At 38.0% G+C, this 27,486-nt stretch overlaps 2 protein-coding genes and 1 long non-coding RNA gene across 5 annotated transcripts; 2 read left to right on the top strand and 1 right to left on the bottom strand.

Annotated features, from left to right (window-relative positions):
• The first annotated feature begins 990 nt into the window (after positions 1–990).
• On the top strand, positions 991–4,888 carry LOC109217974. Its single transcript, XM_019382280.1, has 6 exons — positions 991–1,266; positions 1,414–1,793; positions 2,925–3,156; positions 3,286–3,489; positions 3,610–3,807; positions 4,592–4,888. Exons 1-6 carry the CDS (start codon positions 991–993, stop codon positions 4,886–4,888), a joined length of 1,587 nt encoding a protein of 528 aa, XP_019237825.1.
• A 15,044-nt stretch (positions 4,889–19,932) lies between these two features.
• Positions 19,933–26,892, top strand: LOC109217977 (putative aminoacrylate hydrolase RutD). 2 transcript variants are annotated; one of them, XM_019382282.1, is made up of 10 exons: positions 19,933–20,276; positions 20,362–20,539; positions 20,785–20,867; positions 21,079–21,179; positions 24,132–24,227; positions 24,435–24,488; positions 24,606–24,754; positions 24,892–25,009; positions 25,888–25,975; positions 26,384–26,892. In XM_019382282.1, the coding sequence occupies exons 1-10, from the start codon at positions 20,159–20,161 to the stop codon at positions 26,572–26,574; spliced, it is 1,176 nt and encodes a 391-aa protein (XP_019237827.1). In that variant the 5' UTR covers positions 19,933–20,158; the 3' UTR covers positions 26,575–26,892. The 2 variants fall into 2 exon arrangements, with proteins under 2 accessions (XP_019237827.1, XP_019237828.1); XM_019382283.1 differs by lacking the exons at positions 25,888–25,975; positions 26,384–26,892 and having other exon boundaries at positions 24,892–25,015.
• On the bottom strand, positions 22,197–24,125 carry LOC109217978. 2 transcript variants are annotated; one of them, XR_002066706.1, is made up of 2 exons: positions 24,030–24,125; positions 22,197–23,909 (listed from the first exon to the last, which is right to left on the bottom strand). It is a non-coding gene; the product is annotated as an uncharacterized LOC109217978 (long non-coding RNA). The 2 variants fall into 2 exon arrangements; XR_002066707.1 differs by having other exon boundaries at positions 22,197–23,902.
• Positions 26,893–27,486: the final 594 nt, after the last annotated feature.

Genomic DNA, 27,486 nt, shown 5'->3' with positions numbered 1-27,486 from the left:
CTAAGATCAAGTGTCTGTGTTGAGTTTTGAAGTTTTGATGATTAACAAAGTATGACTAAATGTTCAAAGAACCAGGTCCTCAACGTAGCTGCTTAACTGTTCTGAAGAACTAGCTCCTCAGGAGAAAGAATCAGCTCCTCATGATTGATATTTACACGTCTTTACAAGACAGTAACTTTATCTCAAAGTTACCTAGGTCCGAGTTTGGTGGAAGAAGGCTGCTATAAGTGATAAGGGTCGTTGCTTAAGAAGATACGGATAAATCATTCAGAGACAAAAGTCCCAAAGCTTGTGGAATCCTTAGAACAGTAGGAGTTCTATCAAAGAGGAAGCTGACTATGAGTAGGACTCTTAGAAGATCTCGAGTTGTGTTTTAAATAGGATCGACTTTGGACTTCTGAACTATCCTTTTACATATCCACTAAAGAGTCATAAGTCGTTTACTTGTGTTGAATACTTGCCTTATATTCTTCATGAGTCAGTCTAGTGAATGTGTTTTAGGAAATTAAGTTGTAATCAAGTGTCATAAACAATTAGTGAGTTGGAGTGAGTATTTTGCTTTACAAGTTAGAGTAACTTGTGAATCAAATAGGAGTAGTAGGAGTACTGGAGAGTATTTAATTATAGTCTTGTAATTGATATATTTTGGCTCATTGTTCTAGTGGATTTGAAGTTAAAAATCCTACATGGTAGGTCGTGATTTTTGCACCTTTTGAGCCGGGTAATTTTTTCACATAAAAATCGCTGCGTTCATTTTGTTGCTTGTTTACTTTACGCTTAAGGAATACAGTAAAGTATCAAGTTCTTTAGTAATCCATACGGGCACTTAAACTAACAATTGGTGTCGAAGCCGGTTCTCTCATTTACACGGCTAACACCTAGAAAGATCTTGGAAGCAAGATAAGTGCTCCACCCAGAATTAATGAAGGACAATCAACCACCAGGCCATCCATTTTCAATGAAAAATATTACATTTGGTGGAAAGCAAGAATGGAAGACTTCCTGACAGTTGAAGACTATGAACTATGGACCATAGTTAACCAAGATTCTTTGATTCCTACTAAACAAAATGCACAAAATGAAACAGTTCCTAAGGACCCCTACGAATTTGTGGCAGCAAATTTAAGAATGATGGAGAAGAATAAAAAGGCTAAGAAAATCCTTATCTTTGGGCTCAGTCCTGATGAGTACGATAGAATTTCTGTGTGCTCTAATGCGAAGCATATATGGGATGCACTCCAAACTGCTCATGAAGGAACAAATCAAGTAAAGATATCAAGGATTTAGGTACTCATGAGAAACTATGAGCCTTTCTCCATGAAGGAGTCTGAGCCCATCCAGGATATGATGACTAGGTTCACTATAATAACCAATGATCTGAAATCACTTGGAAAAGCCTTTACCTCATAAGAGTTGGTTACCAAAGTTCTAAGAATCCTTCCAGCCTCATGGGAATCAAAAGTCACTGCAATCCATGAAGCCAAGGAATTGGACAAAATCTCACTTGATGAGTTGGTTGGAAACTTAAAAACTCATGAAATGGGAAAGATAGAACTGCGGAAGGAAGAACCAAAGAAGGATAAGGCCTTAGTTCTTAAAGTGTTTGAGGATAATGAATCTGACTATGATGATCCTGATCTAGCAATGTTTGCCAAGTTCAAGAGGTTCATGAAGAATTCCAAAAATGCATCCAAGACAGAGACCAGTAGCACGTCCAAGCAGATCGACAAAACAATTTATGATGGGTGCTACAAGTGTGGCAAGCTAGATCACATGGTCAAGGACTGCCCAATGTGAGAAATTGAGCGGAGGAAAGAACGAGATGAAAAAGAGAAACGGGAGAAAATGTGAGAAAAGTATTCCAACAAAGGAAAAATTCTAGCCAAAGGATTTACTGAAGCAATGAAGTAGGCATTCTTGATAGCATATGAGGAAAGTGGAAGTGATCAAGAGGAAGAAAAGGAGGATGAGGCTATAAGTCTCTATGCTGTGATTGATGAACACCAAGATGTGAAGACAAAACCACTAGTACAGCTTGGAATGCACATTGAAAGACCTCCTTTGTTTGATGAACATCACTATGATGAATGAAAGTTGCATATGGAAACATTTCTTCAGGCTACTGACTTTGACCTATGAGTAATTTTTAGTCATGGACCAATTCTCCTTAACAAATTGGATAGTGAAGGTAACAAGTGAAACAAAAGAGAAGAGGAATACGATGAGCAAGATCGTCAGCTAGTTCAGAAAAATGCTAAAGCAAAGGACATGCTCTACAAAAGCTTGTCTAGAAACACTTTTCTCAAAGTGCCCTCTTGCATCTCTGCTCATGATATATGGAGGACCTTGGAAACTGACTTTAGAAATAAAAGCATCGATGTGTCTTTGTTGGCGATTGAAGAATCCAAAACAGAGGAAAAAGTGAAATGAATGAGGGCCATGAGTGATTCAGAAACTGAAGATGAAGCAAACCAGGTAAGTATATCTGACTTGAAAGAAAATATTCATTTTATGTCCAAAAAATAACTGATGGCCATAATTGTGACCCTAATGAATGAAATGGAGAAAATGATTACTGGAAATGATCAACTAATAAGCAAACTTTCTTGTATCAAACTTGATATCAAAGAGCTTGAATCTGATAAAGCTAGTTTAGAGAAATAGGCCAAAGACCTTAAGAACCAGGTTCTTGAGCTTACTTCTAATAATAAGAAGTCTCCTGATATACATGGCAAAAGAAAAATGAGTGATATGTAGGATAATATTGAAAAGGAATTAAAAATTACTAATGATAATCTTTGTGATGCTGAATGTAGAAATAAAGTTCTGCATGAAAACCTAGAAAACGCTAATTATGAACTCTCTAGACTAAGCAAATGGCATAGATCTTCTGATGTCTTGAATTGACTGAATTAAAATTGTAGCTCTAATAAATCTGGAATTGGCTACAGAAATCTTATCCATAAGTTTGACCCAAAGTATGTAGGAATTTCTGATAATAACATGTGCACTCATTGTGGAAGAGTAGGACACTTTAGAGACACTTGTCCTGCCTTAATTCATGCTCAGTTTAGAAACACCTTTGGTATTGCTAAAAATTTGAAAAAGGAAGAGAAGCCAAAGGTTAATCCTCCTGTCCATACTAAGCGGATTAAGGTTAACAAGAAAATAGCTTCAAATCCTCTCCCCTTTTGGGCAAGAAGGGATCTGATTCATCCTTTTTCCAACAAAAAGGGACCCAAGCTTGTCTGGATTCCCAAAACTAACTTGTGAATATTTGTGCAGGATATGGTGAGAGGGAACAATCAGGACTGGTATCTAGACAGTGGGTGCTCAAGATATATGACTGGAGAAAGGAAAAACTTCCTCTCACTGATAGCCTTCCAAGGAGGGAGTGTGTCATTTGGAAATGGGAAAAAGGGCCAAATAACAGGTATTGGAAAGGTTGACAAGTCACTCTCTCATGTTATAAAAGATGTGTATTATATGGTAGGTCTTAAACACAATCTTTTTAGCATCTCTCAAATGTGCGACAAAGGAAATGAGGTAAAAGTCAATTCCAAAATTTGCACTGTCACTAAGCTTGATACTGATGAAATTGTGTTAAAGGGTAAGAGACATAACAATGTCTACAAGATATCGATTATGTCACTTACCCAGAGTGAGCACACATGCTTGAGTGTAGTGAATGATGATCCACTGTTATGGCATAGAAGACTTGGACATGTCAGTCTCTCTCAACTCAACAAGTTGGCAGCAAGGGACTTGGTCCTTGGTCTACCTAAAGTTGAGTTCACCTCTAACACGGTATGTTGAGCCTGTGTTAGAGGGAAACATGTTAGGTCATCCTTTAAATCTAAAAAGTTTTTAAGTACTTCTAAACCTCTTGAACTCTTTCACATGGACCTATGTGGACCAATGAGAATAAGGAGCAGAGGAGGTAAGAGGTATGTATTTGTGATTGTTGATGACTTCTCCAGCTATACCTGGACTTTTTTTTTGGGATCCAAAAATGAAACCTTTGATGTTTTCGTATTTGTCAGAATGATTCACAAAAGCTAGGGTGCAATGTTTTAAGTATAAGAACTTACGATGGAACTGAATTTGAAAATTAAAATTCCTTGAGTTCTGTGGCTCACATGGTATTGACCATAATTTCTCTGTACCTAGAAATCCACAACTAAATGGGGTCATAGAAAGAAATAATAGATCCTTAGAAGACATGGGGAGGACCATGTTGGTTGCCAATAGGCTGCCTAAGAGTTTCTGGGCTGAGGCAATCAATACTACTTGCAACCTGCTACATAGATGCATGGTCAGACCCATTCTTGAGAAAACTCCGCATGAGTTACTTTGAGGAAGAAAACCCAACATCCCCCACCTGAGAGCCTTTGGGTGCAAATGTATTGTGCATAATAATGGGAAAGAAGCTCTAGGTAAGTTTGATGACAAAAGTGATAAGGGAATTTTCTTGGGTTACTCTCCACATAGTAAGGCCTATAAGGTTTTTAATGAAAGAACTATGTGTGTGGAAGAAAATATTCATGTTAACTTTGATGAATCTAACAAATTGGCTGAGAAAGGTTTGCAGGATGAAGATTATGACATAGGATTCACCTGTGATGGAGATAAAAAGGAATCTGATGAAGATGAATCAGAAAACCACAAGGAAATTGACAGTGATCATGAGGAACAAGAAGAAGAAAGAACTACTCTAATTGCTGACCAGACTAATGAAGCCACACCTACTGAACCTGCTCTTTTGGGTCACTCCTCGGGTGAATCTTCTCTGGTATACAGATCAGACCATGGAAGCATCAAAGCTCACATCCTCTTGAGAATATCATCTCTGATCCAAATGCAGGGGTGCAAACCAGGTCTTCCCTAAGAAGTCTATGTGCACTCACATAAATCCTCTCACAGGTTGAACCTAAGACCTTTAAAGAGCTCCAAAGGATCCAGAATGGATCATATCCATGCAAGAGGAGCTAAATCAGTTTGAGAGAAGCAAGGTCTGGCACCTGGTACAGAAACCCAAGAACAGAACCGTCGTAGGTACCAGATGGGTGTTTAGAAACAAGTTGGATGAACAAGGAAATATCACAAGGAATAAAGCTAGACTTGTGGTTCATGTATCAAGAGGAGGGCATTGACTATTGATAAGTAGAGATTTTGACCGTTTATTTGCTCTCTTTTACTTGCGTTTTAGCTCAAAAATGCTTAAAGGTATTCCCGAAAACTAACGAAATGTGCTTACTTGCAGGAATATTAGGAAACGTGCCAATGAAGTCAAAATCAATGCATGAAGGAGTCAAAAGTGAACAAGAACCAAAACTGGGCAAAAAGGCTAGCAGTGCGGACCGCATAATTCTAGTGCGATCGCATAAGGGAGATTCAGATAATAGTGTTTTGGCCAGCTCAGGGACTGCGGACCGCACCAAAATTGTGTAGCCACAGGAAGTCAAGTGCGGCCGCAATCACTATTATACGGTCTACAAGAGTGAAGAATCAGAGAGTTGGTTCAATACCGAAAGTAGAAGAGTGTGGAACGCACCACTTTTGTGCGGCCGCATAATCAGAAATGCGGCTGCACCCACATTTATGCGGACCGCAGAAGCCTGAAGTCCCAAGTTCAAATTCCGAAAGATTGCAGACCGCACGATAATCGTGCGGCCGCAGGAGCCCATTGTGCGAACCGCACCAGAATTATGCGGCCACACAACCTTCGCAGGGGCATTTTTGTCCGATATTTTTAGCTTAGTATAAACAAAACTTTTTGTCATTTTTAGGTTATGTTTAGTTTGCAGAGGTGCACCTGAGCGGTTTTCTTTACTTCTTTGAGTAATTTTGTGCTAGATTGACTTCTTAACATTAGATTTTCTTTGTTTAATCAATTATTATGCATTCTCTCTTAATTTCTTCTTGTATTTCTTTATTTTTCATGAGTAGCTAAATGTTTAACTACGGTTGTGGCTCATCCCTAGTGTGGGTACTTAATGGGTATTTAATTTTAGGGCTTGTTTGTGATTGGGTTAGTGATATTTAGCCTTGTTTATGCTTAAATCCTAGAATTAATGGTTGCAAACATTGATTCATGCCTATTTTACCTAGTCTTTGCTTGAGAAAGAGAGACTAGGTTTAGGAAAACTTGGCTAACAAGAAATTGGGGTGAGCTCAAGAAATTGATAGCCCAAATTAAAGGGTCAAATCTAGAGATAGTAAGACCCAACTTGAGCATATATCACTTGATTTGTGAAAATACCCATTTGGGCTTGAGAACGCCAAATTGAACAAAATCACTCAAACTACCGAGAGGTATATAGTGAGAAATTGCATGTGATTGCTATTTTACGAACTCGATTAATCAAACTTGCCCTATAGTTTACAACCTGTTAGGTAGCCACCTAGGTGGAAGTCATGACCCTAGATTCCTTTATCATTTGAAAAACAACCAAAACCAAAAACATTGTCTTCTAGTTTACTACTTGCAATCATTAGTTAAAAGTAGAAATAGAAACAACCAATGAATATGTGGAAGTACAAATTGAGGCACATCATACACCTACTCTAGTTATATACCTAATCCCATATCTAACTCCCTGAGGAATCGACCCCGACCTGTGTTGCAATTTGTTATTGCTTCGACCGCCTCACTACCTAATTGTGGTATGAGTTTGGGCGAGATCAACTATGATGAGACATTTGCACCTGTAGCTAGAATGGAGGCTATAAGAATGTTGATAGCCTTTGCCGCCACATGGAGTTCACTTTATACCAGATGGATGTAAAGAGTTCCTTTTTGAATGGTTACCTGAAGGAGGAAGTGTTTGTCAAACAACCTCCTAGATTTGAAAGTGAAGAATTTCCTGACTATGTGTTCAAACTGGATAAAGCTCTTTATGGACTGAAACAGGATCCAAGAGCTTGGTATGAATGTCTCTCAAAATTCCTCTTAGCCAACAACTTTGTAAGAGGAAAGGTGGACAACACTCTCTTTCTAAGGAGCACAGAGAAGAATATTCTGATTGTGCAAGTGTATGTGGATGACATTATCTTTGGGGCTACCAATGAAGCAATGTGCAAGGAATTTGCTGAAATGATGGGAAATGAATTTGAAATGAGCATGATGGGTGAATTGAACTTCTTTTTCGGGTTGGAAATCAAGCAAACACCTACTGAAACCAAGATACATCAGCAGAAATATATCAAAGAACTACTGAAGAAGTTCAACATGGATTCCTCTAAGTCAAATCACACCCATTGCAGCTGCAACAAAGCTGGACCTTGATGAAGAAGGCAAAAGTGTGGAACAGAAACTATATAGAGGAATGATTGGGTTATTGTTGTACCTCACAGCAAGCAGGCCTGATATAGTGTTCAGTGTGGGATTATGTGTAAGATTTCAAGCAAATACCAAGGAATCTCACCTGAAGGTTGTCAAAAGGATACTAAGATATCTCAAGAGGACCCCTGACCTTTGTCTACGATATCCTAGAGGGTATAACTTTGATCTAGTTGGTTATGCTGATGCTGACTATGCAGGTTTTCATGTTGACAGGGAAAGCACTTCAGGAACAGCTCATTTTCTAGGTTCTTGTATGGTGTCTTGGGGAACCAAGAAGCAAAACTCAGTGGCTTTATCTACTGTGGAGGTTGAATATGTGGCAGCACCATCCTGCTGTGCTCATTTGTTATGGATAAGACAACAGCTAAGGGACTACGGTATATTTGTTGATTGTGTTCTCATTTTTTGTGCTAATACCAGTGCCATAAACATTGCTAAAAACTATGTCAGCTCAAGGGAACCAAGCACATTAACATTAGACATCACTTTCTCAGAGATAATGTTGAAAAGGGGAATATCTCAACTAACTTTTGTAAAACTGAAGATCATATTGATGATATTTTTACTAAAGCTCTGAGTAGGGATCACTTTGAAAGGAATAGACTAGAACTAGGTCAAATCAACTCTTCCCACTAGGTTGAATCCCAATGATCGGCTAGAAAAGGCATAACAAGATGTAGATAATTAAGTACAATGTGTTTGATTCAGCTTTGTGCTTGTATTAAGCTTACACACTTGCTTGGAAAATCTGGCTGATAACTATGTCGCATGATACTAATATGAAGTGCTGAAGCTTTATTGCAGAAACAAATAAGGAGCTAGTTCTTTGATTAGGTACGTGCCATACCGTCTTAAGTCACTAGGATTTTATATCCTAAAATTATTGCTATACTCAGACTTCTGATTCCGTTGGCATCACTTCCAATCGTCTTCTAATCAAAGAGTAAGAGAGAATCCTAGTGCAATTAAAGATCAATTACTCCTGAAATCCTAACAGTCAAAGTAACCGTTATAAGAGTCCCGTTAGAACTCAAATTCGGTCACCTTCTCTCTTCCAGTCAAATCAGGAGTAACGCCTTTAAAAGGATCTTATGATAAGCTTATAGACCTCGTTGTTTCTCTCAAATCCTAAGCAAGAATCAAAAGTAATTATCAAGAACTAATTCCTTCTTTCTCTTCTTTGAGTCTCTCATCTGATCACTATGCCTAAAGCCAGTCAAACACCCTCTAAAGCCAAATAATCAACCAAGGTTGAAGCAAAACCCAAAATCTTGAAGCCCAAATCAAAGAAAAATGCCAAGCCATCAAGGGAACCTACACCCACGTCTGTTCCTTCTCCTTCGATATCCTCCACTATACCTACATCATCATCCCTTGTTCCTATTGTTCATTTTGTTCCTATCGTCCCTACCTCCACTGTATCCCCTCCTCCAAAAATAGCCATCCATGCACCTGAGCCTCCTGCAAAAAATACCTATAAGTAAACAGGTCAAAGCCACTCCAAGAAAATCTGTCAAGAAAGTGCCTGATGTTGCTACACAGGATGACACTGTAGCCAAGGACTCTGTGGTTCAGGGGGAATCTGTTGCTAGTGACTCCTGATCAGGTACAACATCCTCCTTCCAAATTAGATATTTTGGTGTCTGCTATAGATGATGCACCCCTAGTACTCTCCTACGCATGAGTGAGAATCCACTAGTGGAGAAATTCACTGTGGAAAAGGGTATAGGGATCTGGGGAAGGAGGTAGATACTACGGCTGTGGAGCCTATGATTGAGGGGGAAGGAAGTAAAGAATCTGTGCAAAAGGAGGCTTCTGATGGCCTTTCTTTTAGTTGGACTGAGGATAAGGAAGATGATGGGATGAAAAGGAAGAAGAAGTTGTGAACAGTCGTGAGGAGCATGATGTTCAAAACATAGCCAATGAAGAAGAAAAGACTGAGAATAAGGGAGCATCTGGAGATGAGAAGGAGGGTGATACAGAGGATAAGAGAGGATAAGACAGGTTAATGATTCTGTAGAAGAAGAAAATCATAGTGAAGAAGAGGAGGATTCTGAAAGTGAGGGTGAAGATAAAGAAAAGGTAAGTGAGAGTGAAGTAGGTGATTAAGAGAGTGAGGAAGAAGATGGGAATGTGAGTGAGGAATCTGAAGGTTCCATGACAATTGGAAACACTGTCATAGCCTCTTTAGAAGAAATTGGTGAAGAGACAAGGGCCTAAGAACCTGGGTCTCTATTAACTCCTTTCACTGGAAATGAAGAAGTTAGCAGTGATAAAGACGATGTGTCACTATCTGAGGTAGGGAAGAAATCTAGGAATACCCATGTAAAAGCTACAAAGTCAGTAGTCTCAACAAGGAAAGGAGTGGCTCCTCCTGCCAAAACTTATCTCACAAACAGTAAAAGAAAGGTTGTTGATGCACAAATCATTAAGGAGTCTAGAACTGCAAAGAAGCCAAAGAAGAAGGTCTCAATTGTTGAACCTGTTGTTGAGGTGGAAGTAGAGGATGAGTCTGACTCTGCCTTGCCAGTTAAATCTGCTACACCAAAAAGAAAGGGTGACAAAATCACCAAACCTGCTTCCTCTTCTTCAAGGGCCAGTAGGGGTAAGACAAAAAAGAATGTGCCAGCTACAGTTGATTGACTCACGGAGTTTAGGAATAGAAAAGTGCTAAATGGGAAGATTCTTGCGAACACTAATGAGAAAGGGATGGCTCAACTAGTTGAAAAGCTTAAGCTACACAGGTGGAAGCACATGTTTGTCAAAGCTTTCCCCCAAGTGTGTGTTCCTATTGTGGTGAAGTTCTATGCAAATTTCAAATTTGATGCGAAGGTAGTCAAGAGTAAGGTATGGGGCTTTGAAATAGAGTTTGATGCTAAGGAGTTAAGGATGCTTCTGAATATCTCTTCCTTGGGATTTGACAATTATTTGAAGAAGAAGTGGCCAGCCATATACAATGATGTTGACACTGGAATTGTGGTCACCAGGAAGTCCTCCTAAAAGTTTGAACTAGATGCTCCCCAGAAAGTGTACATGTCACGACCTGGATTTTTCACCCTCGGGGGTCGTGATGGCTCCTACTCGTGATAGCTAGGCAAGCCAAGAACCTTTGCAAACATTAATCTATCTTGTTTTATACATGATTAACCAATTAAATTATCAATGAATAAGCAGTTAAAAGACAACGAAAAGTAAAATTTAGCGGAAGTCGGAACTAAATATAGAAACAGCGTCTAGAAAGCCAATACAAGTCTCTACCCAGCACCTGGTGTCACAACAATACATGGACTGTCTAGGATTACTACAAATAAGAGTTTGAAATAAAGGACATTGTCTGTTTCGAATACAAATGTCAACAGAACATGAAAACTGATAGAAGAGACGCCGGGCCTGCGGACGCCAGCAAGGCTACCTCGGAGTCTCGTGGACTGAAGGTCGGCTCCCTGACTACTGCTGTGCACCGTAAGCTGCTCCCACCTGGATTTGTGCAAAAGAGCACAGAGTGTAGCATCAGCACAACCGACCCCATGTGCTGGTAAGTGCCTAGCCTAACCCCGACGAAGTAGTGACGAGGCTAGACCGGACTACCACATAAACCTGTGCAGTTATATATACATATACAGCGGAATCGAAATATAAAAACAAGTAATCAATATAGGAAGGGGGAGCATGCTAGGGGGAAATAACAATTTCAAGTAAAAGACGTCCAGTAACGAGGGAATTAACACAACTCGGACATTAATAAAGAGACAGGAAGCAACAAGTGCACGGCATCACCCTTCGTGCTTTTACTCTCTTTCCTCACATATAATCAATAGAATCGGCACGGAATGGTACATCGTGCGGCACGGCATCACTCTTCATGCTTTACTCTCTTTCCTCACATATAATCAATAGAATCGGCATGGAATATTACATCGTGCGGCACGGTATCACCCTTCGTGCTTTACTCTCTTTCCTCACCATAAGCAAACAATGCACGACATCACCCTTCGTGCTTTACACTCTTTCCTCACAATAAACAAATAATGCACGGCATCCCCCTTCGTGCTTTAACACTCTTCCTCACCCAAACAACAATCACAAACAAGGGGCAAGGGAATAAATAAAATAATAAAAGAAATCCGGCAAGGGAACAAAATTGAACAGTTAAATCCCGGCAAGGGTACAACATCAATGATCTCAACATTCCGGCAAGGGAAAATAATCAATAGACAACAATATCCCGGCAAGGGAACAATTTAAATACTCTTTCTCTTCCTTTCACTTTTATTTCATATCTCACTTCACCACTTGAGCCAATGCTCCAGAGGGTTCAACCATTTCATAGATGTTCACAATTGAAATATAACTTGAGCCAATGCTCCTCGTTGTTCATAGGTCACAATTTCCTTTCACAAGCTTTTCACAATAAATAGGAATCATCACCAAGGCAAGAGAATACAACGAAATCAAGATATTCATAATTTAAAGACTCACGGTCATGCTAGACACCAACGTATAGATACTCGTCACCATGCCTATACGTCGTACTCAACAAGAAGCAATTAGCAAATAAGACTCAACTCCTAGTCCCTCAAGCTAGGGTTAAACCAAACACTTACCTCAATGCCTTGAATACAACTCAAGCCTCAATTATAGCTTTACCCCTTGATTTCTCCACCAATCCACTTGAATCTAGTCACAATTTACTTAATTACATTAATAAATGCTAAATGAATCATCCCCAATGCATGAAAATAAGTTTTCCCATGTTTTACCCAAAAAGGTCAAAAATGCCCCCGGGCCCACGTGGTCAAAACCCGAGGTTCGAACCAAAACCCGGTTACCCATTCCCCCACGAACCCAAATATATAACTTGTTTTGAAATCGGACCTCAAATCGAGGTCCAAATCCCCAATTTTTGAATAACCTAGGTTCTACCCAAAATACCCAATTTCCCCATGAAAATCTTTGATTTGAAGTTGAAATCATGTTAGAAGATGTTGAGGAGTGAAGAAAATTAGTTAGAAATCACTTACCAATCGTTTTGGAGAAAGAAGGTTGTTTGGATATGTTTTGGGGTTTTGAAAAGTGTAAAATAACTGAAATTCCCGTTTATTTATACCCCTCTGAAGCTCCCTGTGCGGACAGCGCAAAAAGGATCGCGGCCGCACAGGCCTCCCTGAAGACCTGCAGATCATAGCCCCGTGCGGACCGCACAAAGCCGACCGCGGCCGCGCAGCATCCACCGCGGACCGCTCAAAGGCGACCGCGGCCGCGCTGGCCCCTCCGCGGCCGCACGCGATTTCTCGCGGACCGCGCAAGAGGGTTCAGAGGCCTGCAATATTTCCTAAACCTGCAACATCTGATCTTTTAAGCCTAAGGCATCCCGGAGCCTACTTGAAACTCACCCGAGCCCTCAAAACTCTAATTCAGGTATACACACAACCTCAAAAACATCTTACGAACATATTTGTGTAATCAAATCACCAAAATAACATCATGATCATCGAATTAAACCTCAAGATCAATGAAATTTCCAAAATCTCCTTTAAACATCAAATTCCCGCTTAGGGTCCGGATCACGTCAAACGACGTCCGTTTTCAACCAAACTTTACAGAAATATCTTAAATTACATATAAGACCTGTACCGAGCGCCGGAACAAAAATACGGGCCCGATACCATCACTTTCTAATCAGTTTTCATTTCAAGTTTCCTTAAACAATTTCAGAAAACAATTTCACTAAAAAATTCATTTCTCGGGCTTGGGACCTCGGAATTCGATTCCGGGCATACGCCCAAGTCCCATATTTTCCTACGGACCCTCCGGGACTGTCAAATCACGGGTCCGGGTCCGTTTACCCAAAATATTGACCGAAGTCGAATTTATTCATTTTAATACCAAAATTTAGCATATTTCACAAAATTTCACATTTAAGCTTTACGGCTACGCACCCGGACTACGCACGAAAATCGAGGCAACTCTAGATGAGATTTTCAAGGCCTCAGAAGCACAGAATTCATTTAAAACAGGTGATGACCCCTTTGGGTCGTCACAGTACAAGACTGATATGACTCCCTTCCACAAATTACTGTTTCATTTTTCAATTCCTGCATTCTTCATAGGTTTGAGAGAAGGCATGAAGCTACTCAATTGGACATGGCTGTGATGGAGCTGCTTGACACTGGTAGACCTTTCAATCTTCCTAGCATGATGATTCAACACATGGAAAGAGCTGAAGATACTTCCAAACCCAAGCATGCTATGCCATATGATTTCATGTTGACTGAGTTGTTTGACAAGCTCAACATTGCCTTACCTGAGCTTAAGTGTGGAAACCACAATGACGTTTTGGATGCTGTTACCCTCAAGCAGTGTGGGTATGAGGAGATCAAGGCTTGAGGACCCACAAGATGTGCTATTCTACCTGGGAGCAGTAGTGCTACAGACTCAACAAGAAGTTGGAGTTCGCTGTTAAAGAGAATGCCAAGCTTCTTAAAGACAATAATGAGCTGAGAAAGGAAACAAAGCAATTCAGGGAAGAGCTTAGAAGAGATAGGGAGGCTCATGCCTAACATATTGCCACCCTTGTGAAAGCTTTGACCTCCTCTGCTTCTAACCCATGAACCTGTTCCTTCCTAGTGTCCTTAGTTCATTTGCTATTCCAGTGATGCCTTCTCTTTTGTTTCTTTTTGTCTTAGTTTGAGTAGTTTGCGGTACGCTTAGTTTTTTTTCTAATGATGAATACAAGGCCCTGGGCTTCTTTAGGCACAACTTAATGTCTTCTATTGCTCTGTTTTACTGCTTTGTACTATATTGGATCATCAACCTAGTCTATTTGCCTTTTCTTAAGCTTGTGGTATCGCCTGTTTGGACTTGAATCTTACATTATTTGTGCTTAATGTGTAACATTTTTTTTTGTGTGTTTTCGATGATGCCAAAAGGGGAAAGATAAGGTTGGAAGGTTGTGGGTTGTGAACATTTGTTGTGATTATCTGGTTCTTTGGTGTGATTACCTGGTTCTGTTGTGTACGAAGTTTGTCATCATCAAAAAGGGGGAATTTGTTGAGTATTGAAATTTTGATGATTAACAAAGTATGACTAAATGTTCAAAGAACCGGGTCCTCAACGTAGCTGCTTAACTGTTTTGAAGAACTAGCTATTCAGGAGAAAGAATCAGCTTCTCATGATTGATACTTGTACATCTGTACAAGGCAGTAACTTTATCTCAAAGTTACCCAGGTCCGAGTTTGGTGGAAGAAGGCTGCTATAAGTGATAAGGGTCGTTGCTCAAGAAGATACGGATAATTCAGTCAGAGACAAAAGTCCCAAAGCTTGTGGAATCCTTGAAACAATAGGATCGACTTTGGACTTCTGAACTATCCTTTACACATCAACTAAAGAGTCATAAGTCATTTACTTGTGTTGAGTACTTGCCTTGTATTCTTCATGAGTCAGTCTAGTGAATGTGTTTTAGGAAATTATGTTGTATTCAAGTGTCATAAATAATTAGTGAGTTGGAGTGAGTATTTTGCTTTACAAGTTAGAGTAACTTGTGAATTAAATAGGAGTAGTGGGAGTACAGTATTTAATTACAGTCTTGTAATTGATACATTTTGGCTCATTGTTCCAGTGGAGTTGGAGTTGAAAATCCTACGTGGTAGGTCGTGGTTTTGCACCGGGTGATTTTTCACGTAAAAATCGTTGTGTTTATTTTATTGCTTGTTTACTTTACGCCTAAGGAACACAGTAAAGAACAAAGCTCTTCAGTAATCCAAACAGGCACTCAAATTAACAATGTGCAACATACTATTTTGCATCAATATTTATCTTTTCTTTTCATCATTATTTATCTTATGGTCTTATTCATAGACGGGTACTTTTCTGTACCAGGTTTAAATCGAAAAAATTAAAATCCCGAACTGACTTGCATGCAGAAGCCAAGAGATTATTGGAATCGTATTTATGACGCTATATATTGAGGTTTAGATAATTGAATTGTTTGCAGAGAGTTGTAAGTTGGGTTCTTTACTTTGAAAGCAGCAAAGGACTTTATCATGATTAATTGCTGATATATAATATAATTAAATATCAAAAATATATTTTCTGTAACAGTTTAAATTTTTAAATGAGATGGTTAAATAATTCAACATAATATTAGAGCAAACAAGAGATTCTGGGATCAAATCTCACCACGATCACCAAAAACAATTTAAAAAAAAATGTTTCACATGTTCTGCTCATGAAAAAGAATTAGGCCCACTCGTAAGCAGGCACGTTGAAAAATAATATAATTAAGTAATTAAAAGTATAGTTCACACTTACATAATATAATTCGAAGATTAGCTAAGTTATTGATATGTACAAAAATAAATGTTGACGCTACACAATCTTCTCATGGCATTTGGTTTGGAAATGTTAGGAATTGCCCTAAATTTCTAATCTATTAGGACTCTCTTTCTTGAAGGAATAGAAAAAGACACCTAAAAGGATTAAATCTCCTTACTATGTCTTTCCTTTTCTTGGAAGACAAGTTTTGCACTCTATAAATTAAGGATCTCTACTTCTCACAAGAGCACAAAAAGAATATCCACAATGTAGTCATTAAAGAGTTTTGTTTAGGGGGAGATTTTTCTCTCGATAGTTTTTCGTCTTTTATATTAGTTTTATCATATGTAGATCAATTGACCAAACCATTATAAACTTTATGCTTAGTTTAGTATATTTTTCTTTTTGTCATCTGATTTATCGTCCACCAAGCTTTGTATTGTTAGTTTCCGCATGCACCATGTTATTTCGATCCCAACAGGAAATACTATAGACATAGTAACATATCGAATCAACAATTGATTCGAGTTTGGGCACAATGAGCTTCATTTAGCAAAACAGTTTCCATTGAAAAATTGAATCCAAGAAAATGTGCTCTAATAATCATAGTGGTCGATTCCGGGAATAGGTTGATCCATAATTTAAGCGCTATGCCTTCAAACTTTTAAGTTTTCTGTCTTTAATTTATTATATAATTTTTAAAGTTATATGTTCATATATACTGTTTATTGCAATTTTGGTGGACTTTACATCTCGACATCCAAAATATTGGATTCAGATGTATCCGACAACTCAAAGCTCCATCCGCCCGTGGTCGATTCGGACAGACCCTTTAGTAGCATTTTGAAGGCTGTTCTTCAGTCAAAGACAACCAAACCAAACCAAACGGCAGAAGGTGAATGTTAGCGGGAGGAAGTAGCCGTTAGATCTGAGGCAATTCAGAGACGTTAATTTTATGAATTTAAGTTACATATTGATAATATAATCTTTTATAAAATTCGTAAATTTTAACTTGTGATAGTAGGTTAGTAATTATTTAATTATCAAATTACTATTTAATGCTTATAAAGAAACTTATTTGTAACTACCTAATAAATGATTTCACTATTTAAATATTTTCTTACCCTTAGTGCATAACACAAACTCTAATATCACATCCATGTTTATTTGCCAGGACCCTAATTGACTGTCCTTCACTCCTCTATACTTCACTATCCATACCAATATTAGCAATGGTTTAATTAAGAAGGTTGTAACTAAAGGCTGGTTTACAAGTTAGGGATTCATTTCAAAATCAAATTGATGCGTCCTTAAAGTCAATTTTGGTGACAACTGAGATGTAAACAAAGGAAAAAAATGTAGCATCGACCGTCACTATTAGTGTCCATAAGGTAAATGCGTCCTACAAATGCAAATCTAAATTAAAAGTAATGAATATCAGATGATTAAACGAAAAATAGTAACTCAGGTTGATGAAGTCCCACGTCAAAGATGGATGGATTGAGCAATCCTTATCCATTGAGCTAGCTTTTGGGGTTGAATAAGGTCCACTGTCTATTTATCATGGTATCGGAGCCAGTGGCCGGGGTGTGTGTGGGGGGGGGGGAGGGGAGGGGAGGGGGGGTGTTGATGTAATCCCATATCGAAGATGAATGAGTTCCTTGGACTCTAAATCCTTACCTTTTAAGCTAACTTTTTGGATTGAATTATGCGGCCGAAAATATAGCCTTTGGTGGACCACTACAAGTTGGGGCAACTGGCTTTCGGTTATGAAAAAGTTCTCTTCTCCTTATTCTTCTTCTTCTTCATGCTTTAAGTTTTATCTTTTTTGAAGCTGTTCAATTTGTATTTGATCTTCTCCGTCCAAGCACTTTTCGATAAATACTTTTTTTGGTGTTGCGATAATAAATATGGTGGTATATGTACTGATCAAATATCACTGCTACTCCCTCCGGTTCACAATAAGTGACCAATTTGCTTTTTCATTTTTGTTCAATATAAGTGTCCAGTTATGTAATCAAAAACGAATTCAATTTTTTTTTACAAAATAACCCCTATGTACATATCCCTAAAAAGTTTTCTTACTCCTCCCATTAAATGTTTAATCAGGGGTAGTTTAGTCATAGTAGGTATTTTTGTATAGCATTTAGTATTTTCTTAATGGGCGTGCTAAAATCAATTAGGTCACTTATTGTGAACTGGAGGGAGTAGCTAATTTGCAATGAGGATAAGGTGAAAGACAATAATGTTTTTCTTCTTAAGATGAAAAGTTTTAGAATTTGTATGAGCATAATATCAATACTTTAAACTGACTTACTTTAATATGTTTTTATATACTTTCTCATTAATTTACTTTCTTTGTGTTTCAAGAGTAAAAAAACTCCAATATCTGGTAGGAATTAATGACAGTCATTTTTCTTAGTCTGTTACATACAAATTGCTATTTTAAGAATCGTCAGAAAATTCAAGTTTTGTTAGACTCAACATGCATGATTATTACATGCCAATACGCAATTAATTTTAGCATTTGTGACCAATATTTCCATTCTTGAAGCAATTAGAAAGCTTTCTCACGCTTTACCTAATAAGGAGCCTCAGTGCGTAAACGAAATAAATGTCATCATAATTGCTGTAGGGCCATACTATCCCTTTTATTTCAGCTGTCATATGACTTTTTAAAAATATAAGTATATTGTTTGCAACAAATTATTTGTGATACAAAAATAAATTGCAACCACAATATAAATATGAAGAAACATAGTTTTATTGATAAAATGACGCGGGTACAATTCTGTTTGTTCCCTTGATTCTTCTCTCCTGATTATCTCTGTGATTCGAGGGCTAGAACAATGTGTTTCTCGAACGTACGATGTTGCGGGCTTTCATGGATTTATTTGATATCCATGAAGTATGTTGTGGATCTTCTTGAAGTATTTGATCATCAAGAATTATTCGGCCACTTCTTGATCTCTTTGTGAATATCCCGTGAGTTTATGGGATTTTCGAGATGATCTCCATTTTTGAGATATTTTTTAAAGGATCATGTAACCCTTTTTATAGGAGTGACCTAGGGTTTAGGTAGAGTAGCCTCCAAGCAACACTGGCAGACTCCTAGAATTTCAAGAGGTCTTGTAGTATCTTGAATTTAGGATTTAGCTCGATCCATTAAAATTTCGATGTCTACAAATGCCCCCTACTTCAAGGTTTGTCGGGGTGTAGGCTTGCGAAATTTTAAGACAAGACTTGAAGTACCCGACCATCACAACAAATAATCTTGAAACTTGAAGTTTTTGGTTTGTAGGAGGAAGAGATGAAGGGCAGAACTGGTCCCACTGGGCGTGCCAATTTGTTTGCAACAAATTATTTGTGATACAAAAATAAATTGCAACCACAATATAAATATGAAGAAACATAGTTTAATTGATAAAATGACGTGGGTACAATTCTGTTTGTTTCCTTGATTCTTCTCTCCTGATTATTTCCGTGATTCGAGGGCTAGAACAATGTGTTTCTCGAACGTAGGATGTTGCGGGCTTTCATGGATTTATTTGATATCCATGAAGTATGTTGTGGATCTTCTTGAAGTATTTGATCATCAAGAATTATTCGGCCACTTCTTGATCTCTTTGTGAATATCCCGTGAGTTTATGGGATTTTCGAGATGATCTCCATTTTTGAGATATTTTTTAAAGGATCATGTAACCCTTTTTATAGGAGTGACCTAGGGTTTAGGTAGAGTAGCCTCCAAGCAACACTGACAGACTCCTAGAATTTCAAGAGGTCTTGTAGTATCTTGAATTTAGGATTTAGCTCGATCCATTAAAATTTCGATGTCTACAAAAGCAAATTAACTTATTATGTTTTAAGTGACAATGCAAATATACACTTATTAATCCTAATTAAATAATATAAACTTATATGCAAACATATATAATATACTTACTTGTTTATATAAATATTAGGCGCGGAAGAATTTGTTTTTTCGTATTATTTATTTAATTTTGCTTGATATTATTTCGTTACTCTGCCTCAAAATCAAGACCATTTCTTCCAGAATTTCATACTATCATAGTATTACTATGCTTCGCCAAAGCGATTTCTTTGACTTTGACTTTTTCTAAAGCAAGCTGAGCTACACAAAGCCGACCGTCCATGCTGCTTTTTGATCCACCGCTTCTTATCTGCCACGTATTCACTCGGCCCCGCTTAACCTCCAAATAATTAGAAACAAAAATTTAAAAAAAAAAGTAAAAAACCAAAAACGAGTAGCCTAAGGATTGTCAATGGAAGTTTATTTAAAGGAAAAAGCCACATTATACAAAAACAAAATCTTGTTCCCATTTCCTAATTCTTCATTCTGGATTTCTCATTCATAATAATTCCAACATAACTTTCTTCTCCTATTTTATTATTTCTTCCTTCTTTTTTTCTGTAAAGGCTCTATAAATTATAAAGACTTGATTTTTTTTGGAAAGCTGAAAATTGTTGAATTGGCCAAACATGCCTTTCTGTGAAATCAGCAAATACCAGAACGGTGTGGATGCAACTGGCAACAATGGAACCAAGATTTTTTATAGAACTTATGGTCAAGGCCCGGTCAAAGTTCTCTTAATTATTGGTATTCTTCGTTTTCCTCTTTGTTTTTTGATGTTTTTCATAATTCGCTTTGTTTCTGAAATTTCTTTTCTTTTTGAATGATAAAGGATTGGCTGGGACACACAGTTCGTGGGCCCCACAGATCAAGGCACTCACAGGGACGATTACTCCTAATGATGATGAATCGCCGGCGGCCGGTGATCGGAGCTCCGGTATAGAGGTCTGTGCTTTTGACAATCGTGGAATGGGCTTAAGCTCCATCCCCACTAAAAAGTCTGAGTACACGTAAGTCCCCATTTTACCAGAATTTTTAATTGCCTTTAATCAGCTGTTTTTAGCTATAAAATAGGAAAAGGCAAAACTTTTTGGATTAATATAGAAAATTTACAGCTAATAGGAGCAGAGTTCAAGATTGAATTAAGTTCTTGTAGGGTTCCAATTAGATATGAAAAGACCTTCAACTACTTTTCTATTTCTTAGCTGAAAACTAAAGTTAAGTAGTTAACACGTTTAATTAATGTTTGGTGCAGCACGAGGATTATGGCAAAAGATGCAATTGCTATAATGGATCACTTGGGGTGGGAAAAAGCACACGTCTTTGGCCATTCCATGGGTAAGTTTCTGACTCTATCCTCTTTGGTTGGCATTATTGACTGTCAATCTCTATTATTGACTTGGACATCTTTAATTGAATTTGATTTTGAGATAGATACTTTCGATCTTCAGTGTGCAGTATATGGCAAAAGATGCAGTTTCTATACTATGCTTATGTGATCAATGTGCTAATTTTTATGCTTGCTTGTACTTTTTTCTCAATCATTCAGGAGCGATGATAGCTTGCAGATTGGCTGCATTGGTGCCTAAGAGAGTTTTATCTTTGGCTTTACTGAATGTCACAGGGGGAGGCTATGAATGTATACCCAGGGTAAGATCTTCTCTTCAACTATCTGTCATTAAGCATATTGTTCAAGAGTTAAATGGTATGGATTAGGAGTGGCAAACGTGCGGGTCGGATAGGGTTCGGGTCGAAAACGGGTAATGAAAAACGGATAAATTATCCGACCCGACCGGCCGACCCATATTTAATATGGATAAAAAAGGGTTAACCGGCGGATAATATGGGTAACCCATATTATCCATGACTTCTTGCATATGATCACTTTTGGGAGAATTCTTAGTCTCCCCAACTTGACGAACCCCCAATTTGAGGCTTTACAAATGTAAAAGTTAGACCCATTGGTTATCCATTTTCTAAATGGATAATATGGTTCTTATCCATATTTGACCCGTTTTTAAAAAGTTCATTATCCAACCCATTTTTTAGTAGATAATATGGGTGGTTAACTGTTTTCTTTTAACCATTTTGCCACCCCTAGTATGGATATACCTGAATATAGAAATAAAGAACATCCTTTTTGGTCTTCTTTAGCATCGCCAGCTCCTTCCATGTAAGACATTATAAAAATCAGCTTACTGAAAATAAAAGAATAGATGCATTCTGTTAATTGAGAAGAATTGAGGCCATTCTTGCATTTTCAAAATTTTCCACTTTACATGGCATTGATGGTCATCTTTTAAAGTAGCAAGGTGGAATTTGCGCACTGCAAACTAGTCAGGGACACATCGCTTCATCAAAACAAAACCTTCTTTTTCCTTGGCTGCTACAGTTACATCATTGATTCCCCTCTATCTGAGCGAAGAACCCTTATGTTGTTCTGATCAGAGGTGACAGAGTGTATCCATTTCCTCTCTTAATTCATTTCTCGATCACGTTCATTTCAATCACAGCAGCGTAGTGACGATAAAGTAGAGAAGTGCTAACCTTGCCTATGGTGGTCGTCAAGATAATTCCAGGAATAGAATGTGGCAGGTCCATTTGAAGCAAAAAGCGAGAATTGAAGCACACACTTTTTTGAAATGAAACGCACAATTTAAGAAAAAATTAAAAATATAAACATATGGTATGAATTTATTACTATAATAATTGAATTGCTACTAAATAACATTTCAGCATCCAAATATACAATAATGTCAATATTAATCCAGCTCTCTAAGAGATCCAAAAGCCTGCTACTTCTCATTAGGCTCACTTGGCGCGTCAATGTTTGGCGCGCAAAACTTCTTTGAAACGCATGACTTAACCCAGGAAGCAATAACCTCTCGCTTCGCGCGGCTTAATCGGTTTAGGGCGGCCAAGTGCTGGCTTTTAATAACACTGGTATGTGGCTCTTGAACAAATCACAGAAAGAATTTTCTCTTTCTGGGGGAATACATTTCTATGTTGCTTGTGTGTACTCAAAAAGATACTTTCTGGTTGGACTTCTGGTGCAGTGATGCAGTGATGCTCTAAGCCTGCTTAATCAAGAACTTGGAACTCCTAATGCAATTTTATCCTTGTTTGATTCCTTTTCTCGGAATAATACTTGTTTATCCCGGAAATAAGAAACATGATCAAATTGAAAATGGATCCTATAACACCTGCACTTTCCTGAAGTCCCGTTTGCACTAGGCAAATCATCATGTAGGCTTGAACACTCAGATGCAGCATTCAAAATTTGCAACTTTTGTGCAGAGTGAATAAGTTCTTAACCAAGAACTGATCTTTACTAGCATGAATTGTAAGGCACAGACCCGAACTTCTTAGATAACATTTGCTCCTAACAGTTACAAACTAGCTGTAAGTGCATGATGTCGTCACCAATTGTCTCATGATTTACTGCTAGATGATGCTTATGTCACGATACCCAGTTATTTTGGTGCTTAGAAGGTGGCTCCTGTACATACTTATCCAAAAGCTATACATAATGATAAGAATAAGGTGTGGTACATAAATCTTAAAGATTGTATCCATCAACATGTGGCATAGAGGGCATCTAAGGGTGTGACTTAGTGGTTAATGAAGTCAGAGGAGAATCATGCGGTCTCAGGTTCAAATCCCAACGGAGGCAAAAAAACTAGGTGATTTCTTCATCTGCCCAAGGCTTGGTGGGCAGAGTTACCTGGTATCTGTGCTTGTGGGAGGCAGCAGGTACCCAGTGGAATAGTCGAAATACGCTGAAGCTTCCCCAGACACCACTATCATGAGAAAAGAGCATGTGGCACAGTGGAACATTGGCATTTTGTATGATTTTCAACAAGGAAAAACACAGATTTCACTTTCTGCGGAATATTCTTATCTTGTCCAATCGTGTATGTTCGTGTGTGCGCGTGCGTGTGGGAGAGAGAGATGCTAATGTGTCTGAGAAAGGAGGAAATGCTATGCTGGTTTTTATGGTCACAATCAGTAGCATATATTCACTTGATACGCCCCCTGCAATTGAATTAATTAGAATGAGATATAGAAATATCAAGATGCAAACGCTTAAACTATAGTACTGTAGTAGCAATCCCACGTGCGAGGAAAGGCGGAGCTTGCATGCTCATATTTTCGTATGGGATATATAAATATCAGAAATATAGCATATATTTGTAGATTAGGTAATCCCATTCTACTTCATGCTCTCGAAGGGCCCGGGAGATACTCAACCCCTTAATCCAGTGAAATGCTGTATGTCAACCTGCTGCTTTGGTAGGTGGTACGGCCATCCACTATAGTTCCTAGTCCCACCAACTTTCTGGATGGCATCATAGAAGAGTCAAGCAGTTGATCTGAAAACTAAAGAAATAGTCAACTTGTTTGCGTAGTTAAAATAAATTACTGTGTTGAATAAGATCCTGTAAAATTAATGAGTCTGCTAGTTGCATCAAATAGATGCGAGCGAAATTGTTGTTGTACCTTAAAACACAATGCTTCCTCGGTCTGTTGCTCATTATATACTTGAATCAAAGAAAGATTTTTGTGTTTGTTCTCGTGCTCATATGGTCTTTTTTGCTGCAGCTCGATCGTCAAACTCTATCTATTGCTGTCCGCTTTTTGAAGGCAAAAACTCCTGAGCAGAGGGCTGCTGTTGATTTAGACACCCATTACTCAAAGGTTGATTAATTATTCACTTAATTAATACTTCTCAAAAGTTGCATGAACATGCCATGTGTAAACACAATGGTTTCATGTGCATTATTTTTTATAAAATTGCTGATTGAATTCGTTGATTATGACTAGATATAAAAATGTAATGAGGTGTCATTTCTCATGGCCAGGGAATGATTTGTAAATAACGTATCTGCGTTTTTCACTTTACAGGAATACCTCGAGGAATATGTGGGAACGAAAACCCGAAGAGCAATATTGTATCAAGTGAGTGACCTAAACACATTATGTTCTAGATGTTTCTTCGGGCGTCTTTTATCTTGTAAAGTAATCTACAAGAAACAATAATAAGGTGCTTACTAGGGTCTTTTTTGGGTGTGGTAGGAATACGTCAAAGGCATATCAGCATCGGGGATGCAGTCAAATTGTGGATTTGATGGGCAGATAAATGCTTGCTGGACTCATAAGATATCGCGAGCTGATCTTGAATCTATCTGCTCTGCTGGTTTCCTCATATCTGTTATTCATGGCAGGTATATTTATCTGTAATTCGAAGGCATTATCTGCTACAGATACAATCTCAAACAGCCAGAGATATTATTTAGATGTAAATCAGTATTATTTTTTTTGAAATATTATCTAGATATAAATCAGTATTTCTTCTGCGTAGGGACGACGTCATTGCTCAATTATGCCATGCGAAGAGTCTTGCAAAGAAATTATATCCGTATGCTAGAATGGTAGAGCTTCCTGGAGGACATCTTGTTAGTCATGAAAGGACAGAAGAGGTATAACTTTATGTATTTATTATTTTAATACAGAACCATAGGTGCTCTGCACATCATGTTAAAGTTATGTGCTAAGATGTAGGTCAAGAGAACGTCTGATTCTATATACGATTATGTGAATTTGCTCTAAAAAGCCGGCGGGCTGGGTTACTCTTATTAGAACTATTGATCTGCAACTTTTTAGTGATTCTGAGGATCATTTGGCCGATGTAGAAAATCAATTGCTTGGCGCTTGGCGGAGTCACTAATAGGCCAAAATCAACCTTTTGGTGGAGTCACTATAGGACATTTTGAAATGCATAATACCTTATGAGATTCTCAAAGTTTTTGTGAACACCAAATTTCACCCAAATTTCTTTAACCCACCCAACCCGCCTGTAACAAAACCTTACTCGACCTACCCATTTTTAAACGGGTTGAAAATGGGTCAACGCATACTAGAATCCTTTCAAGCACACTGGACACTATAATCTGACAATTATTATAAGTGTTCAGGTACCTGAGTATTTTTATTGCGTTTGGTTTTTTAGCAAGTGAGAGGGTATTTTATACAATGCAAACTGTTTAGATCTAGCAGGTCTTTCTCTTTTCATTTTTGTTTTCAAAGCTAGGGCCTTGTAGTGTCATGCAGAACATCAATGAATGTTTTGACAGCAGACAACTTGTCGGTTCTTGAAAAAGATAAAATAAATAGGAGAATCAAACATTCACATGGATATCATGATCAAATGAAAACATTATATTGCACTTTTATATTTATGAGTCAATCAGCATATACAAAATTTTAGATATGTCCAATCTATTGGCATTTCTGTGGCTGTAGTCATATGTATGCTGATTGTTAATGGAAAGTATATGACGATTATTAAAAATTTTAGGTCAATGACGCACTTCTTGAGTTGATCAAGGCATCTTCAAGTAAGATTAGCCCGTATGACTGGACAAATTTGCCCAAGAAAAGCACCGGTAAGTACTTATATCTGTTTTGTTTTACCTACTCTTCCAAGAAAAAGGCTGCATAATGAAACTAGACTATTTGGAATAGGGGGAGATTGAGGGAAAATGTCTCTGTAGGATGTATAAACTTCCATGAATCACTAACAACAACAACTCAGTGCAATCCCATAAATGAGGTCTGGGGAGAGACCTTACCCCTACCTTATAAAGATAGAGAGGTTGTTTTCGATAGATGCTCGGCTCAAAGAACAGTGGAGATAAGATAAAACAACCAAGTAGCAAACAATGGTAACAATAATGTAATATGGTAACGAGCGCGAATGACACAACATACTTCCATCAATCACTAAGTCCCATTATTTGTTTTAAGCTTATTGGTTAAGTTGCATCCCTCTAATAGTTGATTGTCTGTATCAGGATGGAGTATAACCCCACTTACAAGAAAAAGTTCTCCCGAGGGAAGCAATGTGTCTGTCATGGTCGACATTGTAGCAAGGCTCCAGATCTTCTTGGTGTTCTTTTTTGGCTTGTTTATGTTGGCATTTGAGTGTATGCGAAGAGGTGTAAGTCGTCTAAAACCAGTAAGAGTAAGCGCAGCCCTCACATGAAGCTATGGCGGCGAATTCAGTCCACTGGTAACTTAACCGGTGAAACCAAAAGGATGGGATTAATTAATCTTAATCCTCGTTTCAAGATGACGACGAATTAACTGTACAGTGTCTCACATACAAGAATCACATCACAGGAGGAAGGATAAAGAAGCGAAACTACACTGTGCTGACAAAAGGATCAGCAAAAGGAATTACAGCCCCTGCCACCTTTAATTTTGTAGTTGGTTAGGGCATAGAGCATTTTCTGAATTTCGTTGTATTGACAACTGCAAATCATTATTCCTTTTATTAATGATAATTATCCTTTTCAATGAATCACCCAAGAAACTGCAGACTTCAAGAAAAAGTTAGTGAAGATCCAAGACCCAAGTCTCAAAATCTTCAACGCGGCAATGATTCTCAGCAATCAGTATGCAATATCACATACTCCCTCTGGTCCAAAATAAGTGATTTTTTGGTTATTTTCATACATATTAAGAAACTCACCTTTTAACATTAATTAGCAATGAAATTGACCATATTAACCTTTACTATCTCTTTATATAAACACGAGTAAAGGATGTCATTTTCATTTTCTAGTTCCAGGAATTAGATAGGGTTCTTATTCCATGTCTCAGCAAACTTAACCACCAAAAACTAGCATGTCTACGTAATTCATCCAACGAAATCAATAAATTTAAACAACCAAACAAGAATCTTTTAAAAAAGGGAACAAGGACCAAGGTAAAACAAACAAGAAAACAAGGAAATAAGCCAACCTGAAATGCTTCAAACTGTCCTCTCTTCCCTTTGATCACTCCTGGGAAACATCCTACTACAGGCTTTAGTCCTTGCCATCGAGTAATAAATCCCACTTTTTATTCATTAAGCCACACACACACACTTATATTGGTAGATAAGAAAACTACA

This window comes from Nicotiana attenuata, unplaced genomic scaffold (genome assembly GCF_001879085.1).
Source record: "Nicotiana attenuata strain UT unplaced genomic scaffold, NIATTr2, whole genome shotgun sequence".
Taxonomy (NCBI): domain Eukaryota; kingdom Viridiplantae; phylum Streptophyta; class Magnoliopsida; order Solanales; family Solanaceae; genus Nicotiana; species Nicotiana attenuata.
The sequence above is the reverse complement of the archived record's forward strand: the minus strand, read 5'-3'. Positions and strand labels throughout refer to the sequence as shown.

What these genes read in the sequence shown, in the direction of transcription:
- LOC109217974 (XM_019382280.1), top strand. Translation starts at nt 991, where the DNA reads ATGGAAGACTTCCTGACAGTTGAAGACTATGAACTATGGACCATAGTT. An exon ending in CTCATGAAGGAACAAATCAA is followed by an intron (nt 1,267 to 1,413) that starts GTAAAGATATCA and finishes ACCTCATAAGAG; the next exon opens with TTGGTTACCAAAGTTCTAAG. An exon ending in ATGGTCAAGGACTGCCCAAT is followed by an intron (nt 1,794 to 2,924) that starts GTGAGAAATTGA and finishes TTAAAATTGTAG; the next exon opens with CTCTAATAAATCTGGAATTG.
- LOC109217977 (XM_019382282.1), top strand. Translation starts at nt 20,159, where the DNA reads ATGCCTTTCTGTGAAATCAGCAAATACCAGAACGGTGTGGATGCAACT. An exon ending in GAAGAGCAATATTGTATCAA is followed by an intron (nt 24,489 to 24,605) that starts GTGAGTGACCTA and finishes TGGGTGTGGTAG; the next exon opens with GAATACGTCAAAGGCATATC. An exon ending in TTTGCCCAAGAAAAGCACCG is followed by an intron (nt 25,976 to 26,383) that starts GTAAGTACTTAT and finishes TGTCTGTATCAG; the next exon opens with GATGGAGTATAACCCCACTT.